Genomic DNA, 16,625 nt, shown 5'->3' with positions numbered 1-16,625 from the left:
GGAGTCGGGGATCCCCGGATGCGGGGATGTGGGCAGACACTGGGGCACTTGCAGGGGACTCTGTATCACTTCTATTTCTCAGTGACACGGAGAGGGAGGACACAGCCGAGCAGAGCGGCACGGGAAGGAAATAACCAGAGTTGTGATTTACTCCAGGACCCTAGAGTGGGGGGCAGGGGGCAGAGAGTATGTGAGGCCACCCTGGGGTCAGTGGAGGACCCAGGCACCGAGGTCACAGTGATGGGGGGGGGGCGTGGAGTTGATCTGTCATTCCTGGACTGGCAGAGGGGATGCCTTTCCCGGCAGTGACAGGGACCAAGCAGAGGACAGAAGGAGCGGCTCAAGGAGGAGGGAGGACCTGGCCGCCAGAAGGTCCGGGAACCGAGAAGCCAGGCTAGCGGGAACGCTGGGTTTTTCGGTCTGACAGAATCATTTTCACCTAACACACAGTTGTGCTGTCCCCAAACCCTGAACCAGAAGAATCCCCAGTTACAAATCTCTGCCTCCCAACCCTGTCCTCCTGTCCAAGGGGAAGGTGGTGGCTGCATTTCAGAGTGTCTGTGCGTAAGGAAGGGGGCCGGGAAGGTGCGACCGTGGCACGTGTAGACAGCGTGGACCCGCGTGTGTTTGCACGACTCAGGTCTGTAAGCCCCACCCCGGGCCTGCTCACCCCACACCGTCCACGGAGGAGCCTGGTGGGCAGAGCCACAGCGTCCCCTCAGAACAGTCCATGGCGTGGAAAGTGCGCGGAGAGCAAGCACCACCCAGGAGTCCGCGTTCCCGCAAAGTCGGCGTGGGCCAGGTGCACCAAATCGGAGGGCGACCTGGGAGCTGGGATGGAGCCCCCAAACTGGCTTTCCTGTTTTCAAGTGTGAATTTTTCCTGAACTGGTTAAAAACAGTAACCTCTGTTAAGCTCTCCGTCCCCACGCGTGGGAGACCTTTGGTCTCTGAGGGGAGCTCGGGTAATTCAGGTCATTCCATCTCTTTCCCCCTCCTTCTAAGTCCGGATTTGAATGAAGGATGCTCCCGTGTTGCTCACTGCCGGAGAAACCGTTCCACACCGCGAGGACAAGCGTTCCACGTCTTTTCACCCAAAGCTCACAGAAAGGGCAAGTCTCTGCCGCTGAGGTACGTGGCGAGGGCTGTCGTGCCCCTTATGGCGCGGGCAGCCCCCCAACACGAGCAGGCTCGGCATTCCAAGCAACGCGCCCCAAAGCGCCTCGAGAGCTGCCCCCGTGTGCACCTAAGGATGAGGGAGAGCAGGGGTTCTGGGCCGGGTCTCCAAGATTACGGCTGTAGCATCAGAGCTGCTGTGCAGAGGCTCTGAGTCATGGGGCCGCGTGTCCAGGCCTCCCAGGGCAATTCTGAGGCCAGGCGGGCTGCTCTGTGGTCAGCCCACGTGTCAGATGGCCCCGGGGCCTGAAAAGAGGCGCGAGCGGAAAAGGACAGAAAGCGGGAAGGCCAGATGGGCACAAAGAGCCACCTGACCCCTGGGGGATTCAGGCACAGAGGAAGTAATCTCAACACACCTCCTCCTCCTCCTCTCGCTTACCATCCCCGGTCCCGACACGGCTACACTGCCCGGTGTCTGTCCTCACGTGCAGTGACACTCACTACTCACGATGACCTCACCACTTACAAGAGGAGACGAAAGAAAACTGCCCAGTGGCCAAGAGCGTTCAAATTCCATAGCCTGTCAGAGCTCAGCCTGCAGATGGGCTTTCTTCAAGTCCTTCAAGAAACTCCATGCTTCCCAGCGTGAGCAACCACTCTCCCCTTCTCCCGACATCAGGAAATGCCAAATCGGATCAGGCTCCTTTCCGTTGTTAATTAAAATCTGTCCTCCCAACTACTGACCTTGGACAAGTGACCAACATGCTGCGCTCTGTTTTGGCATATTTGACAACGAGGTTTTAAAATAAGGCCAGGGGCGCCTGGGTGGCTCAGTGAGTTGAGCATCTGACTCTTGATTTCGGCTCAGGTCATGATCTCACGGTTTGTGAGTTCAAGCCCCATGTCAGGATCTGTGCTGACAGCATGGGTCCTGCTTGGGATTCATTCTCTTTCCCTCTCTCTCTCTCTCTCTCACTTCCAATCTCAAAATAAACAAACATTTAAAAAATAAGAAAATAAAAAAAAAAATGAAGACCAGTAATTTATAGGAAAATTATTAGAACAAAATAGTGAGTTTAGTAATGGTACTGCAAAAAATCTCTTATAAACAATATATATACAAAGAAAGGGAAAACAGAAAATTTTAGAAAGACACTATTCGCAGTCATGATGATGGATGGGAAGACGCAACGCTGTGGAGATACTGCCTGCCCTGTGTCCGTCTACAGATCCATGCGATCCCTGTAAAAATTGCTTTCATAATCGAGGCTGCTCAGTACTGTGCAAGGACACAGTGGCCCAAAGGGCAGAGCTGAGAACCCAGGAGCAGCCCGTGCAGATGGTCGCCTGGTTCGATGCGAATAACACTGGGTAAGCTCAACCTCCATGTGTGGGAAAGCATGTCTTGACCCCTATCTCACACCGTCCGTGCTAGTAAATCCCAGAGGGACTGCGAGTCTAAGGGTAAAAGTAAAATGATCGGGCTTTCAGAAGAAAAAGAACACCTTCTCAAGGGTGTTCATCTCAAAGTAAACATTTCTTAAACAGGATACCAAAGGTCTTTAAGCAAATGAGAAAAAAACTGATAAATTGGATGTTAAAAGAAGAAACTTCTGTTCTAGGAAAAAAAAAACATAAAAAAAATGAAAATAAAGTCCACAGAGATAAAAAAAGAAAAAGATATTCACAATGGATTTGTATTCAGATTATATACACAACCACTACAGATCGATAGGAAACAGATAACATAAAAGAAAAACCAAAAGACTTGATCAGGCAACTTACAAAGGAGGATATTCAAATGGCAAATGAAAATACAAACTAGTGCTCAACACTACGAACCATCAGAGAAACACAAGATAAAATCTCAGTGAAACACCTCTTCACACTGAACCACAATAGCCAAATAAAGGGAAAAGGGTAGAAAGTATCAAGCGTTTATGAGGATACAGGGCAACTGAAACTCTCGTAAGCTGTGTAGAGGTGCAAGTTGATTCGCTCACAGGAAAACCGCCTGGCAGCGTCTACTAAAACCGACAACACGTGTGCCTGGTAACCAGCAACTTCACTCCCAGTGTGTGCCCCCGACACAAACGCGCCAAAGCCACGTAAAAAATTAGCAGCACCCGCAAAACTTAAGGGGGCACCAGAAAATTCAGTAATTGAAATAAAAGAATACATTAATGCGAGATTTAAAAAGCATAAATGTGAAAATCCATAACGAACGAAACATCAAAATTTCGAGTAAAGACAGGCTCAGCATCACTGATTTCTCCTTCCTGTCAGGCTCCGACGGCTCGGCCTGGCACTGGCCAGCACTATTCGTGGGGGGGTGCTACCTGTAAACTCCAAATGCCTACCGGCCAGACGATGGGCACACGACCCTTGGAGCGTCCCCTTGGTGACAAGAGCCCCGACCGCGGGAGCAGATGTAACGTTGAGCGAAAGCAGGCACGACGGCGACATGCTGTAGGACCCCGCTGATCCAAGCACACGAAACCAGGCGGGATGGTGGCTGCGCTCGGGAAAGCAGACTGAAGGCGGCAGGAAGGGGCGTCTGGGGGGTTCTAACAGGTGGCCGCTCGACCTGGGTGCTGGTTACTGGAGTGTGTTCCTCTTATAAAAACTCCTCAAGCCGCACATTTGTGATGTGCAATTTTCTCTACGTACGTTCTGCTCCCGAAAAAGTGAAAACAAAATAAAAAACCTAGCAGGGGGTCTACGTCAGTTACCCCTCCCTATCACAATTGGGGGGAGATTATTCCCAGATGCAGAACGCTGATTCCAGCAGATTAGAAATGAAGCGCTGAGATCCGCGCAAGTGTGCCTGGCAGTGGAGCGGAAGGGTAATCGTGCAGAAGCTGTGTTGTTTTACATAGGAGTAGAGAGTTCTGATCCCCTAAGGGTACAACGTAAAACCACACACGGTCTAGAAAGCCGGAACTGTAGGAGGTTTTCTAAACATGTGTTTGTGGCGACGGGCCCTCGTCTCCCTGGGCGAGCTGAGGCACTCGGGAGGGCCTCCAGCTGCAGTGGAAGGGGGGGGGGGGGGCCTGGGCGGTCCCCACGGAGTTCCGTGACTACACGAGCCCGGTCCCTGCCTCAGTGTGGGTCCAGCGGGAAGGGGCCACGCGCACTGCTGAGAGCCGAGCGCAGGCCCTGCCAGCTCTCCCTTCAGGGTGGAAAACAAGGTGGCTTGCGATTTAACTTGTGAGAGCGTTAAGAACAGGCAGACAGAGAGAGGGGTGGATGTGCTCAAGCAAGTGGCAAATGTTCACGGCAGGACGGTGGGCACACAGGTGCTCCCTGTACTACTCTTCCAACCTTGTGGAGGTTTGAACGTTTTCATACTAAAACGTGAAGGTTTTCAAGCACTAAAGAGGAGGAGATAGGAGATAAACAAGAGAGGAAGGCCTCTCAGCCCATCGCCCCCGCCACAGGGGCGTCAGACCATCTGAGGAATTACACCCCACAGAGACACGCGCCTGCACGGATCACACGCACCTACACAGATACGCACACACGTACACGCACGTGCACAGAGACGCACCTGCACCGATCACATGCGCACACACACGTGCACACGGACACACAACGCAGTGACACAGATGAGCACATATGTACACACACACGCACCGACGTCCCCCACACACATGTACATACGCACCCAGACGTGGACACCTCCCACACCCACCCTGCAGATACACTCAGCGCACACATGTACATTCGTGCACACGGGTACGTGAACACACACGTACACGGACACACAGCCACAGATATGCAGACACGTACACACACACACACACCCGTCCACACAGGTGTGCACTTATGTGCACACACGTGCACACAAGCACACATGCATATACACACCCTACAGACGTACACACACGCACCACACCCCACGTGCACAAGCACACACCCCACACAGAAACACACACATATACACACATGTATAGACAGGTAACCACAGATATACACACATGTGCACACACGTATAGAGACGCACATACCCAGGTATGCACAGTGAACACACGTACACACACACTCTCATGTACATGGACACACCTCACATAGATAACACGCCCACCCACGTATACAACAGATATACACCCCACACAGATACGCACAAAGCACACGTGGACACACGTTGCACACAGACACGCACAAATGTACATGCACACACATCCCCACGTGTATGTAGGCATACCCCAGATACATACACATGCACACACATGCACACGGATACATCCCCACACACACTTGCACAGACACACCAGAGAGACACACGTACATGTGCACACGTGTACACGGAGACCCACATACAGATACGTACAAACACACATGTAGATACACTCTACACACATACACATGTATACACATGTGCACACATACCTCACACACGCGCACACATACACACACACCCCATGTATACACATGTGCACACATACCTCACACACGCGCACACACACACACACACCCCATGTAGATAAACATACACGTACCCCACACGTGCACTCACACGCCCCTACAGATATGCACACACATACACGTACCCCCACGAGTACCCGTACTCCACACAGATACGCACACATATGTACACCCCCACCCCGATCCACATGTGCACATACACACACACCCACGCTCAACCTGAGCACTCAGCCCGTGTGAACTCCTTCAGTCCTCCTGAGCCCCTTCAATGGATACCACCCCGATTCTCCTGTAAAACGAAGAGACCGAGGCCCAGGGGAGCGGGCTTGCCCACCGGAGTCTTGGGTTGGGCCAGAGACGACAGTGTGGGTACAGAAGGCTAGGGGCTCTGACCACCTGGCCCCACCCCCCGACTCACCCGGGTCTCAGGTGGCCTGGAGGCGCCCACTACCCCCTGCTGTCCGGCTCCTCCCAGACCCAAAAGTCTCCCCGTCCTGTGGGGGTCAGAGGGCACATACGTGCTCCCCACACCCTCCGCCTGTTCCTAGCCGTGCTCTAACTCGACGGGTGTGACCCCCACCCCTTTCTCAGGGTTGTCCAGGGAGGGGCCGGGTCTTCTGCAGGCGTACTCAGGCTTGGTGCACGGTAAGCACTCGACAGACAGGTCCCGAATGAAGCCAAGGAGGCCGTGCAGCAGCGGGAGCGAGAAGGGCTGGTGGCGAGGGGCCGTGAGACCCTCCGTGTCAGGCCCCCGGGCGACCTGGGGACCAGCCATCCCCTCAGGGCCGAACCTGACACCCTCCGAGGGTTCCAGTCAGGAGTCTCGGGAAACTAGAACCCATTCCAGGTAAAAGGTAGAGTGTGGAACACGGCTCGGGGAGCGCACGCTAAGGACAGCATTTTAAGAGAAGACATTTCTGGAGAGCTTGCCAGCTCAAAATCCTTAACCCCCGGCGGATGCGATCTTCCAAACTTTGCTGACTGCACGGTTTCCCAGGAGGGTGAACAAAGTCCAACAACCCAGCGCCCTGGGTGCCACCCCAGTGGACCACACGGACGCCCTTGTGGGACTCACCCGAAACGCCGTGCCTTCCTCAATGATGGTGGGCAGCTGAGAGAGGCAGATGTCGACGGCCAGGTCCCAGGCTTGCCTGCGGAGAGAGCAGAGGGGCGCCCACAGGGCCTTACTGACCGCTTCTCCGGGCGGGGCCCTGGCCACGGCCGGGCCACAGGAGAAGGAGGAAGGCATCTGGCTGCACACTGAAGCCGTCTTGTTAACGTGGTATCTCTTTAAATTTAAATGAGAAAAGAGCTTGGGAGAGATAAAGGGACGGTCTCACTTTCTGCCACAGCTTCTCCCCTGACTTGGTGCCACAGCCTGTCCACAGCCCTGAAGCAGCCGTGGCACCGTGGTTTCCGGACCGTGGCAGTGTCGCACGCAAACGCCCCACGGTGCTTCATCAGAAACGGCCAGCGTGGGGCCAGGAGGCGGCTCTGTCTAGGCCCCCCCGTCCTGAGCGGCCCCTCATCCCGCCCCGAATCAGGACTGGCCCCACACCGCCCGCTGCCTGGGCCTGTCACCGAAGGAGCCACTCAGGATGAGGTGTCCCTGTCCTCGTTTGAGAGGACGGCAAGTCACTGACGTGTGACCCTGTCCACCTCCACCGCTTTCGCACAGCATCGGGACCTAGCTCAAAACACACACAAGACGGCCAGAGTGCGCCCGACGGCCTGGCGAGTGTGGCTCCGCCTCCCTGGCGTCAGTTTTCCCGTCGTGCCTGCTCGGAGGGTCCTCGGGAGACCCTGGGAGAGCAGGTGCCTTCTCAGGGGCGCCGAGGAGTGAGGGCCGCTCGTGGCATTCGGCGTTAGCTCTCAACTGACACAGACGATCACCTCACTTTCTCTATGGCCACAGATGGGAAGCGGGGATGCCGTGGACACAAGGTTCCTTCGTCCCTGCTCTCCCTTCCCTTTCTCGTGGAGACAAGGTGGGGGCCGGCATGCGGATCTGGTTTCCAGCACGGCCGCCCCTTCTCCCAGGACACTTCCTGAGAGGCAGGATGCCACCTGCCGTTTATTAGACTCATGGCCCCACATGATCGTGGGGAAGGGGGTACCGTTGTTCCACGTCCCCAGGGGGGACCAAATCAGGAACGAAAAATGTAAACAGCCAGAACACGGGAAGCACGTAAGACAAACAACAGCCTGGAGGCTCTCTGTCATTATTCAAACACACGAAATATATTCCAGTTTTCCCAGACCGGCCCCCGCCGAACAAGCACACCCTTCCCCCACCAATCTAATTAAGAGGCAATCAGCACATAATCAAAAGTGCCTCAAAGAACAAGCAATAAATAGTTCCCATATGCTCAATAAGTGGCCAGGCTGCAGGCAGAACGGTTCTTCAGCGGCGTTGAGGGAGAGATTTACTCTTTGTTAGACAGAAACAAAGTCAATTACTGCAATTCCGTGCTATAAAAATTCCTTGAATTTAACCTAATAAAAACTTTGAACTTGAGGAGTTGCAAGCGTGTACCAGCTGGGGGCAGGTAAAGGTGTGGGTCTAGGGCGGCTGGAACCACGCTTGCGTGGAGCAGGCGACACGCCCTTCTCAGCCCCTCTCACCAAGATCACGAGGCAAGGACAGGCCTCCCGTGAAAACGCCGCCACGGCTGTCCTCGGTCCTGGCGGGGGTGTCCTGGGTTATCAGCGGAACCAGGCCACGCTGGGACAGGCCACCCTGCGGTCTCGTGGCTGGCACCCACTGGGTCCCTCCAAAGAGTGAAAGCCTCACGGAGCTGCACTGGGGCCAGAGGGCGACAGTCCTTCTCAGAGTCCTTCTGAGAGCCACGTGGTCACTGGCTGGCCAGGCGGCTCCCGAGGGTTGGCCCCTCCCTCAGGGACCGGGTCCTCAAGCAGCCCCGGAATGTGCTTTCGTGTGCACAGAGGGGCGGGCGGGGGGGGGGGGGCGCTGTGGACATGACAGGGGGCCCTGGAGCAGGGGAGCCCCGGAGCTCCTGGGAGTGAGGCAGGGAGGCTGCTCAGGGCCGTGGACAGAGGGGCACGGCCGTCGGGGGGACAGAGGAAAGGGACTGGCCCGCGGCGTTGAAGACGGTGGCACGTGTGCAGCTGCAGCAGGCCCGGTGACCCTCTCCAGGCCTCTGGCTGCTGGTGCTTGCAAGGGGAAAGGGTCGGCTTGGGGACCTGAGCTCCCACGAAAGCCCGGCAGCACGAGAGTGGTGCTCTCTCCGGAGCCTCTCACCGGTTGGCTGAAACCGGCTGCGTTTTCTAGGCTAAGATCAAAATGAACTTGGCGTCTTAATTTGGATTCTCGCTCGGGGAGAGTGGGACTGTGAGTCCTGGGAAGTCTGAGGCCGTGGCGAGGGGCCAACCCGGGAGGTGTCTGCGTTCGCACTTCCCACAGCCCGCGAAGCGGCCACGCCGCGGCGGGAGGGGGCGCCGCGACAGCCTGGCCAGCCGAGCGGATCCCCGCGGCGTGGGGCAGAGGCAGCTCGATGAGTCACTGCCCGGGAAAACGTGCCGTGCCGGCAGGAGCTCGGGTTTTCAGGAAACGGGCCCGCGATGGCAGACGCCCAGGGAGTGGGCCGGGAGGAGAGCCTTCCAAGAGCGCGCGGCCTCCATCTGTAGCGACCGCGCAGCGGGCGAGGCGCCCTCGACGGAGACGGAAAGCACAGGTTACTACGGCCGGGAGAGGCGAGGTTTCACGGCCTGCGGAAATCGAAAGTGAAGGAGAACGAGCCCCTGGCGGCTTCACATCAGAGATTAAACAGGAGCCGCGCCGAGCGCCCGTCGCCGTTAGCGCCCCTCCTGAAGCCAAGTGCAAGTGCAGACTTGCGTTTCGACCCCGGTTTCTGTTGGGCTTTGTTCCCTCCTTCCCCTGCTCAAAAGTCAACCTCTCCATCACCACCCCCGCACTGTAGTAACTAGACGGCACATCATTTATTCCAGATGCTCTTTCTGAGGCCGCGGCTGGCTGTGTGCTCCCTGGGGATGCAGCAGCTCCGGTCCGTTTCCGAGGAGGGACGGGAAGAGCAAGGGGCGTTGTTCTAACGCGGCTCGTCACCGAACCAGCTCCGCCGCAAGCCCACGCCAGCACCGAGCACCCAGGCGACGCGGCAGAACTGAGCCCAGCGCAGCGCGACCATCTTGGCGTCCGGGCCTCACGTCCTCCCCACTCTGCGCCCGACACCACAGCCTGGTCCCTCACGGCTGCTCTCCCGCCTCCCGCACGGAGGGGGTGTGAGCGGCACGCCGGCCACCCGGGACCTGCCGCGTTCCCAGCCCCCCTCCCCGGATGAGGCGCATGAGACACAGACACCGGCGAGAGCAGGAACGAGCTGGGCCCCCGGGGCTGGCCACTGCGGGGCGGCGGGAAGCCTGGGTCCCCGCGGCTCACGCTTAGGCCACATGGAGCGAGCAAGACTCTCCTTCGTGAAGCCAGCAGACTCTGCGTTACCAACTAACCTGTATTTCCACCGCTGCTTCTAACCACCTCCAGGGGAGGAGGCCTCCCACGGTAGCCGGGTCGGTCCGCCCGCAGGGGCCTGACCTGGCGTTTACACCCAGTGTTTCTGACCTCTGACTTAGAAACAACTCTGAACGATTTTATAAAGAAATAAAGACCCCCACCGTCTCCAGGTGGTCCCTTCCTCCCCAGATCTACAACACGGTAGCCGGGCCAACCCGGCCAGCCCTACGGCTGCAGCCCTGTGTCACTCTGGGAAGCACGGCTGTCCCTCTGCGAGCATCTCCTTAGAAACCACCTTAGCAAACGCAGGAGCCAGAGCCAAAGCCGGGGTGGGGCCCAGGAAAACGCAAGTGCAAATATGCATTTCCCTAAAGCCCGGGAGAGAGTGGAAACCTACAAGCATCACCTTCACACTCTCTTCCCGCCTTGACACTATTTGTTTAGGTGTGCGGGACCAAGACGTTGTCACCGTGGACACTCCCCTAGGAAGCACAGACCGTCCGTGTGGGTCTTCTAGACGCCCCTGGGTGTGAACAGAAAGCAAGGCTCATCCAAGGCGGCCCCGCAGGCCAGCAGCAGCTGGAGGGAAGCCAGTCCACGCGAGGGGACTAGGACTTCGGTCACTTTTGACAAGGAACTTGGGAACAGCATTTAAAAAACCGTGATCACGGGGCACCTGGGTGGCTCAGTCAGTTAAGTGGCCAACTTCGGCTCAGGTCATGACCACATGGTTTTGTGAGTTCGAGCCCCATGTCGGGCTCTGTGCTGACAGTGCAGGGCCTGCTTGGGACTCTCACTCCCTCTCTCTCTGCCCCCTGCCCTGCTCACGCACATGCACACGCTCTAACTAAATAAACTTAAAACACATTGTGGCCACTCCTAATTTGGGTGTGCGTGGGGGGTGTATTTACCACTAAACGAGTCCCCTTGAATCTTCTGGGTGCTCAGTGAACTCTCGCACTGGCCGGAAACGCCCGTGTCTCCATGTGCTGTGGTGGCCATTGCTGCTTGATTATGTTTCTACGAGCATTTTCTACTTGAAATCTAAAGGCTGCTTTCACACCCAAGTCCTGATCAAAGTAGGTTAATGGCATAATTTTCAACATTTGATGGGATTGACTAATGTTTACTCTTTGGCTACACCTCACGCCGGCACCGTCATTAGGAAAACCCTATCTGGAGGAAACGTGTGCTGTACGCATATGATTTCCTCCCTGGAAATCTCATCACCGCGGATTCCTGCAAGAGAACCCTGTAGATTTACTTGCATGGCCTTTCTCAGCATATAAAGATAGAAGGCCATGATATCAAGCCTTTCCAAAAAAGATCCCAATTGGAGAGGACCTTCGAGGCCAACGGTGAAGCAGGGTGGGCTCACGAAAGGAGAGCCCGGGCCACCACCGATGCCTCCCCACCTGCATGGCTACCAGGCTTCAGGGGCCCCGGGGGCACCAAGGTGCAGAACCCCCTGCTTCCGCTCCCCGGGGCACCCGTGGTCCCGGACTCATGCAGAGTCCCCAGCAGGCTGCATCTAGCCCCCTATTGGTTGGGTTTGGCCCTCAGAAAGTTTTTTTTCAACGTTGTTTTTTTTTTTTTTTTTTTTTTTTAATTTATTTTTGGGACAGAGAGAGACAGAGCATGAACGGGGGAGGGGCAGAGAGAGAGGGAGACACAGAATCGGAAACAGGCTCCAGGCTCCGAGCCATCAGCCCAGAGCCTGACGCGGGGCTCGAACTCACGGACCGCGAGATCGTGACCTGGCTGAAGTCGGACGCTTAACCGACTGCGCCACCCAGGCGCCCCAGAAAGTTTTTTTAAAAATACCGTATTGGTGGGGCTCCTGGGTGGCTCGGTCGGTTGAGCGTATGACTTCGGCTCAGGTCATGATCTCACAGCTCGTGAGTTCAAGCCCCGAGTCGGGCTCTGTGCTGACAGCTCAGAGCCTGGAGGCTGCTTCGGATTCTGTGTCTCCCTCTCTTTGCCCCTCCCCACTCTGTCTCTCAGAAAGAAACGTTAAAAAAAAATACTATATTGGCTATCAGCATTTTAAAATAAGAAAATTGGACATGAAAATATGAGTTTATGACTACTCTTAAAAATTTACCGTGGGCCCAAACTGCCCCCTGGAGCTGAGTGTCAACGATGCAGGCTTGCGCTCAACACCTGGCCCTCTGCCCCCTCGCCCCACACTGCTCCCTCTTGGATGCTCCCACAGGACCGGCGGACATGGGGGCAGACAAGGTACAAAGAGACTCTTGCCAACTGAAGCCCTCCCTGGCTCACCACCTCTAAATTCTGCCCAAACGGAGAACGCGCTTTTGGGAGTTGGGCCATACGACACCCGCTGCACGTTTTCTGAAAAGCTGCCCTTTTACGGTCCACGACCCTGACAGTGGTCTCCTCCCGTAACAGCAGCTGGCACGGCACCGGGACCCCAGGCGGTCCGAACGCAGGCCCGGCCAGGCCAGCGTCTGTACGTGCTGGTGACGCGAGGGGCCCTGGTGCGAGGGCCTGGCGTGAAGCCGGGAAGGCCGGGCCCGTTTCTCTACCTGGCCCGTTTGGGTGGCTCACCCACAACCCCTACAACCTGTCCTGCCCCTATGCATAGCTCTGGGCACGTCCCCGGACAGCTGTGCCTGCGCTGCGGCATCCTGGCCCGCCGCGTTCACCCACGGACGAGCACGGGGCCTTGAGCCCAGGTCCGGCTCCAGCACACGAGGCTGCTCCCCGCGGAGCCCCAGCTGCAACGACTGGATCCCACGTACGGGGAGCAAGGGAGGGCAGCAGGCCGGACGGCGCTCCGCACGATGGGGGCCGCGAAGGCCGAGACCGGACGAGACCCCACGTCCAGGGTACGTTCCAGCCGCAGAGGGGCCCTGACGTGCTCAGGGAGGCCAGGCCAGGGGAGGGGGACGGCCCGGGGGCACACATACGGCTGCTAGCCACTCTGCCTGCCTCGGATCCCGTGAGGCTCTCCCCGCGTTCCCCTGGGCCCCTGTGGACCTCTGTATGGCTCGTGTTTCTGGGACAAACGCAGATGTGCTTTATGAGATTCGGGGGTGCTGAGCGTGCGGAAGAGAGGGCCACATTCCTAGCCTCCGGCGCTGGCAAGAAAGCCGTCCTTAACGGTGACGGCGGGATCACGCGGGGCTGCCGTCACGTCTGGGCTTTGGACCTTATCTTAAGCCGTTCTTACGAACTCAGAAACGTTCTAGGAGGCCAATCCTGGGAAAGCAGCCCGGGAGGACAAGAGGAGGGGGGCCGTCTGCAGCTGCTTCCTTCCCCGGGTGCCCGGCTCCGGCCCGGCTTTGCCATCTCCTCCGCGCAGCCCGCGGCCCTCCCCCCATGCGGCTGAGCCAGCTCACGGGAGGCATTTCTACAGCCAGAGAGGTGCACGTTCACCGGAAGATGCACTCGAGGAGCGTGCTGGGGTGTCGGGAGGCCGCGGGCCGCCTCCCTCTGACAGGTGGTGCCCCGCGCCTCGGGGAGCCTGCTCGGCCAGCGGCGCCGGCGGCCCGGGAGGCCCTCCGCTCCGCGCAGCTGGTGTGACGCCCATTCCCTGTGGCTTCACCAGTTTTCCTGCCAAGACCAGCCGTGGCACTGACCTCATGCAGCGTTTCCACCGTTTTCTTCCCTTTTTTATAATACGTGTTTTATAAAAACCTGGTTCGGGAGAAAGAGGACTTAAGACATCACTTTTCTTAGAGGAAAAGGCAGTTTTGAGGAGCCACTCTTCCAGAAACATCCATCTTCACTCTAATTATTCACTCTGAGCACCATAAAGGCCTTCAAACACCCTCTGAGTTGCAGCGTGGTGGGGCCACTCTGCACACGTGACCCGCCTGCCACGTGGGGACTGTGGTGGCCCCGCCGCCTGGGGTCCCCATGGCAACATTCTGCTTTACCCTGTAAACACCGGACGCGGGTATGGACACGCACAGAATCGTTTAGGAGCCAACATGGCACGTCCCTGTTTCCCTCACAGAGGAGAATCTTACTTCCTGATTTCCCGAGTGGCTGAGGGCAGTACGTCTACGAACCCATCCCCGGCTCTCCACGTTTTCAGCACCACGGGAAAGTGGTCATGCACATATTTAAAAAAATAAATCACTAGCTGGAATAAACCTGACCACGAAGATACACCTTGAGTGAATGGCTGTTTTTAAGTATCTGTATTAGAGTTTCTCCCACGGACAGACACCTTTGCTATCGCCCCGTTTTAGCACTGCCTCAAATTCCGCTTGTGTCACAGAAGCAAGGGGACGGGAAGAAACCAAATGCCATCAATGGGAGGCCCGAGTAGAAGACACGTCACACGAGTACCGTTGTTACTCCTGTTACTGGCAGCGTAAGTAGCAACCGTCCGATTTGGGGGGAAACTATAAGCCAGAGTCATAAGGATCTCACTCGTGTGCGGTGTGAGCACGTACGTGTGTGTGCGACTGTGTATGTGTGTCTGGACACACACACGTGCGTGTGCTTGTGTGAAGTAACCATACAATTAATTGGTCACGAATCCAACAGCTTTAACCCGATGGAACAGTGTGGGACACACTTCCTAAGTCCAGCTGGCATTTTCTTTTCTCGATACCGGTCTCTGTGGAGTCAGAAGCCTGTGTGTGGGCCTGTCCTGCCCCGGGTGGCCGGATCGTAAGGCCCCTGGAGCCGCTGGTCCCGCTCAGTCGTGAGAGACACCCCAAGGTGCCTGCACCTCTGAACTCTGAGGGGACCCACGTGTCCTATGTGCGGGGAGCTTTAGGCAGGACTTTGCCAGCTGTTAGCACCGCCTGGGTCTCCGAGCTTGGTGGCAAGTCTTGCTATTTTGTCTCACGTAATTCCATTAAACTTGTCCCACAGCAGAAATAGAAAGCAAGCCACTGAGAGAACGTCACACTGTCCGGTACTGTCGGCCGGGGACACTTACCACATCGCGTGCATGTAGGTGGGGGGCAGGCGTGGGCTGCTGACGGGAGTGCAGTTGTAGGACCTCATGATCCTTTCTGCCAGTAGAAAATTGCGAAACAGACTCGCCACCAACAGGTCCTGTCTGAAGAGTTTTTGGAAGAGATCTGGGGGCAGACAAAACATACAAAGGTACCTTTGGCGACTCACGTCCAGCATTTAAAGCCAAAGACACAGATTTACTTCTATCGGAATTTTTTACAAGCAAGCTGGGACTCATACGCACGTTTCCTGTTGGCAAAATGCACACACAGATATACTCACACAGATGCAAACACCAAACCCTAGAGAGTCAGTACAGAAAAAACGCAGACAAGTCTTATCAGAACACTTCTGGTTTTAAGAAATACGGGCCGTGCCAATTTTTATGAAGAAAGGTGGGCCCTGAGTCTGCCTAGAAGATAACACGGTAACGTCGGAGCGAGCGCTCACGTGGGGCTCGCTGTCTGCCACCGGTCTTGGTGCCTGATGCGCTGTGGCTCACGGAGACCCCCAGAGGCTCTCGCTGCCCCCTTCCCCCCACCCCCAGCTTTCCTCCCCGACAAGATCTCGCTGCTTCCGGCTCGCTTCCCTTATTCCGTGGGCCAGTGTCTCCCACCAGGCAGCTGCCCTCCCCGGCCCCACGCGGCCCGGCCCGGCCGCCTCCCTGCCCTGCCCCACGCCACCTCACCCCGAGGCAGCACGTTCCAGGCGATGGTGTCCGTGATGGCTGTGAAGATCCAGTTCAGCTCTCCCAGAGGGGTCCTCCGGTCATTCAGCCGGCCGGGGATCCTAGGAGACACGGGGTGCTTTCATTAGTGACTACCCAGAGAGTCCTGGCTCCTGAAGAGGGGCGCGGGGAGGAGATGTGGGGAGAAGGGGGGAGACGCAACACCGCAGGCAGAGGCGGGGAGGCCGGCCCCGCCCGTGACGTGGAGACCGGCGCACTCCGGCCTCCGTCTTCACCGTCCTCCCCTCCACGGCTACACAAAGCAGCCCCTTGGGGTCCCCCGATGCGTGGGCCGGACCCAGCGGCTACACACACCAGTCTCGTGGTTTCCATGGCCGATCTCCTGCCCCCACAGGGCAGCCCGGGCATCTGCTACAGGGGAGCCCGTGCCTCGTTCTTCCTTTCTGCACCTTCCTGCGCCCCGGAGCCCCGTGGCTCCAGGCCGTGGAAGTGCACTTTCGACCCGAGAGCTGGGGGAGAAAGCCCGTCTTCTGAGGTCAGCTTCCCTTCCGTTCGCCCGTCACATATCTGGGCGCCTGCTCTGGGGCCAGGTGCTGGCCTAGCACCCCGCTGTCTAGGACCCGCAGACACGCCGCGGCTGAAGTGTGCAAGGAACGGGCACTTGAGGAGGTAGCGACCTTGAATGTCTTGCCACGGGTTCGCTCTCTTTGAACACACTCAGAGTTCTCCAAACTGCAAGGTGAGAGGGCACGTCCCCAAGAGGGCCCTCACCTCCGACACGTCTGACGCCAGCCGCAAGTTCCAAGGGTCCCCGAACCACTCAGTTTGGAGAACTCACCAGGAGGAGTCGCGCAAGTCAGTGAACGCTGTCACATTTGCGGTTCCGTTTATTAGAAAGAAATACAGAGACTCAAGTCAGTCAAGGGACGGCGGGGGCAGAGTCCAGGAAAAGTACCAAACG

General features: G+C 57.2%; 1 protein-coding gene across 1 annotated transcript in view; it reads right to left on the bottom strand.

Annotated features, from left to right (window-relative positions):
- Positions 1-16,625, bottom strand: part of RPTOR (regulatory associated protein of MTOR complex 1) — a 334,863-nt gene that overhangs the window by 92,723 nt on the left and 225,515 nt on the right. Inside the window, exons 8-10 of the mRNA XM_042914527.1 lie at positions 15,665-15,765; positions 14,957-15,101; positions 6,619-6,694 (exon numbers count right to left, since the gene is read on the bottom strand). Of these exons, the coding sequence (XP_042770461.1) occupies positions 6,619-6,694; positions 14,957-15,101; positions 15,665-15,765 (322 nt within the window). The remainder of the gene's footprint in view (positions 1-6,618; positions 6,695-14,956; positions 15,102-15,664; positions 15,766-16,625) is intronic.

This window comes from Panthera leo, chromosome E1, assembly GCF_018350215.1.
Source record: "Panthera leo isolate Ple1 chromosome E1, P.leo_Ple1_pat1.1, whole genome shotgun sequence".
In the NCBI taxonomy this organism is placed as follows: domain Eukaryota; kingdom Metazoa; phylum Chordata; class Mammalia; order Carnivora; family Felidae; genus Panthera; species Panthera leo.
The sequence above is the reverse complement of the archived record's forward strand: the minus strand, read 5'-3'. Positions and strand labels throughout refer to the sequence as shown.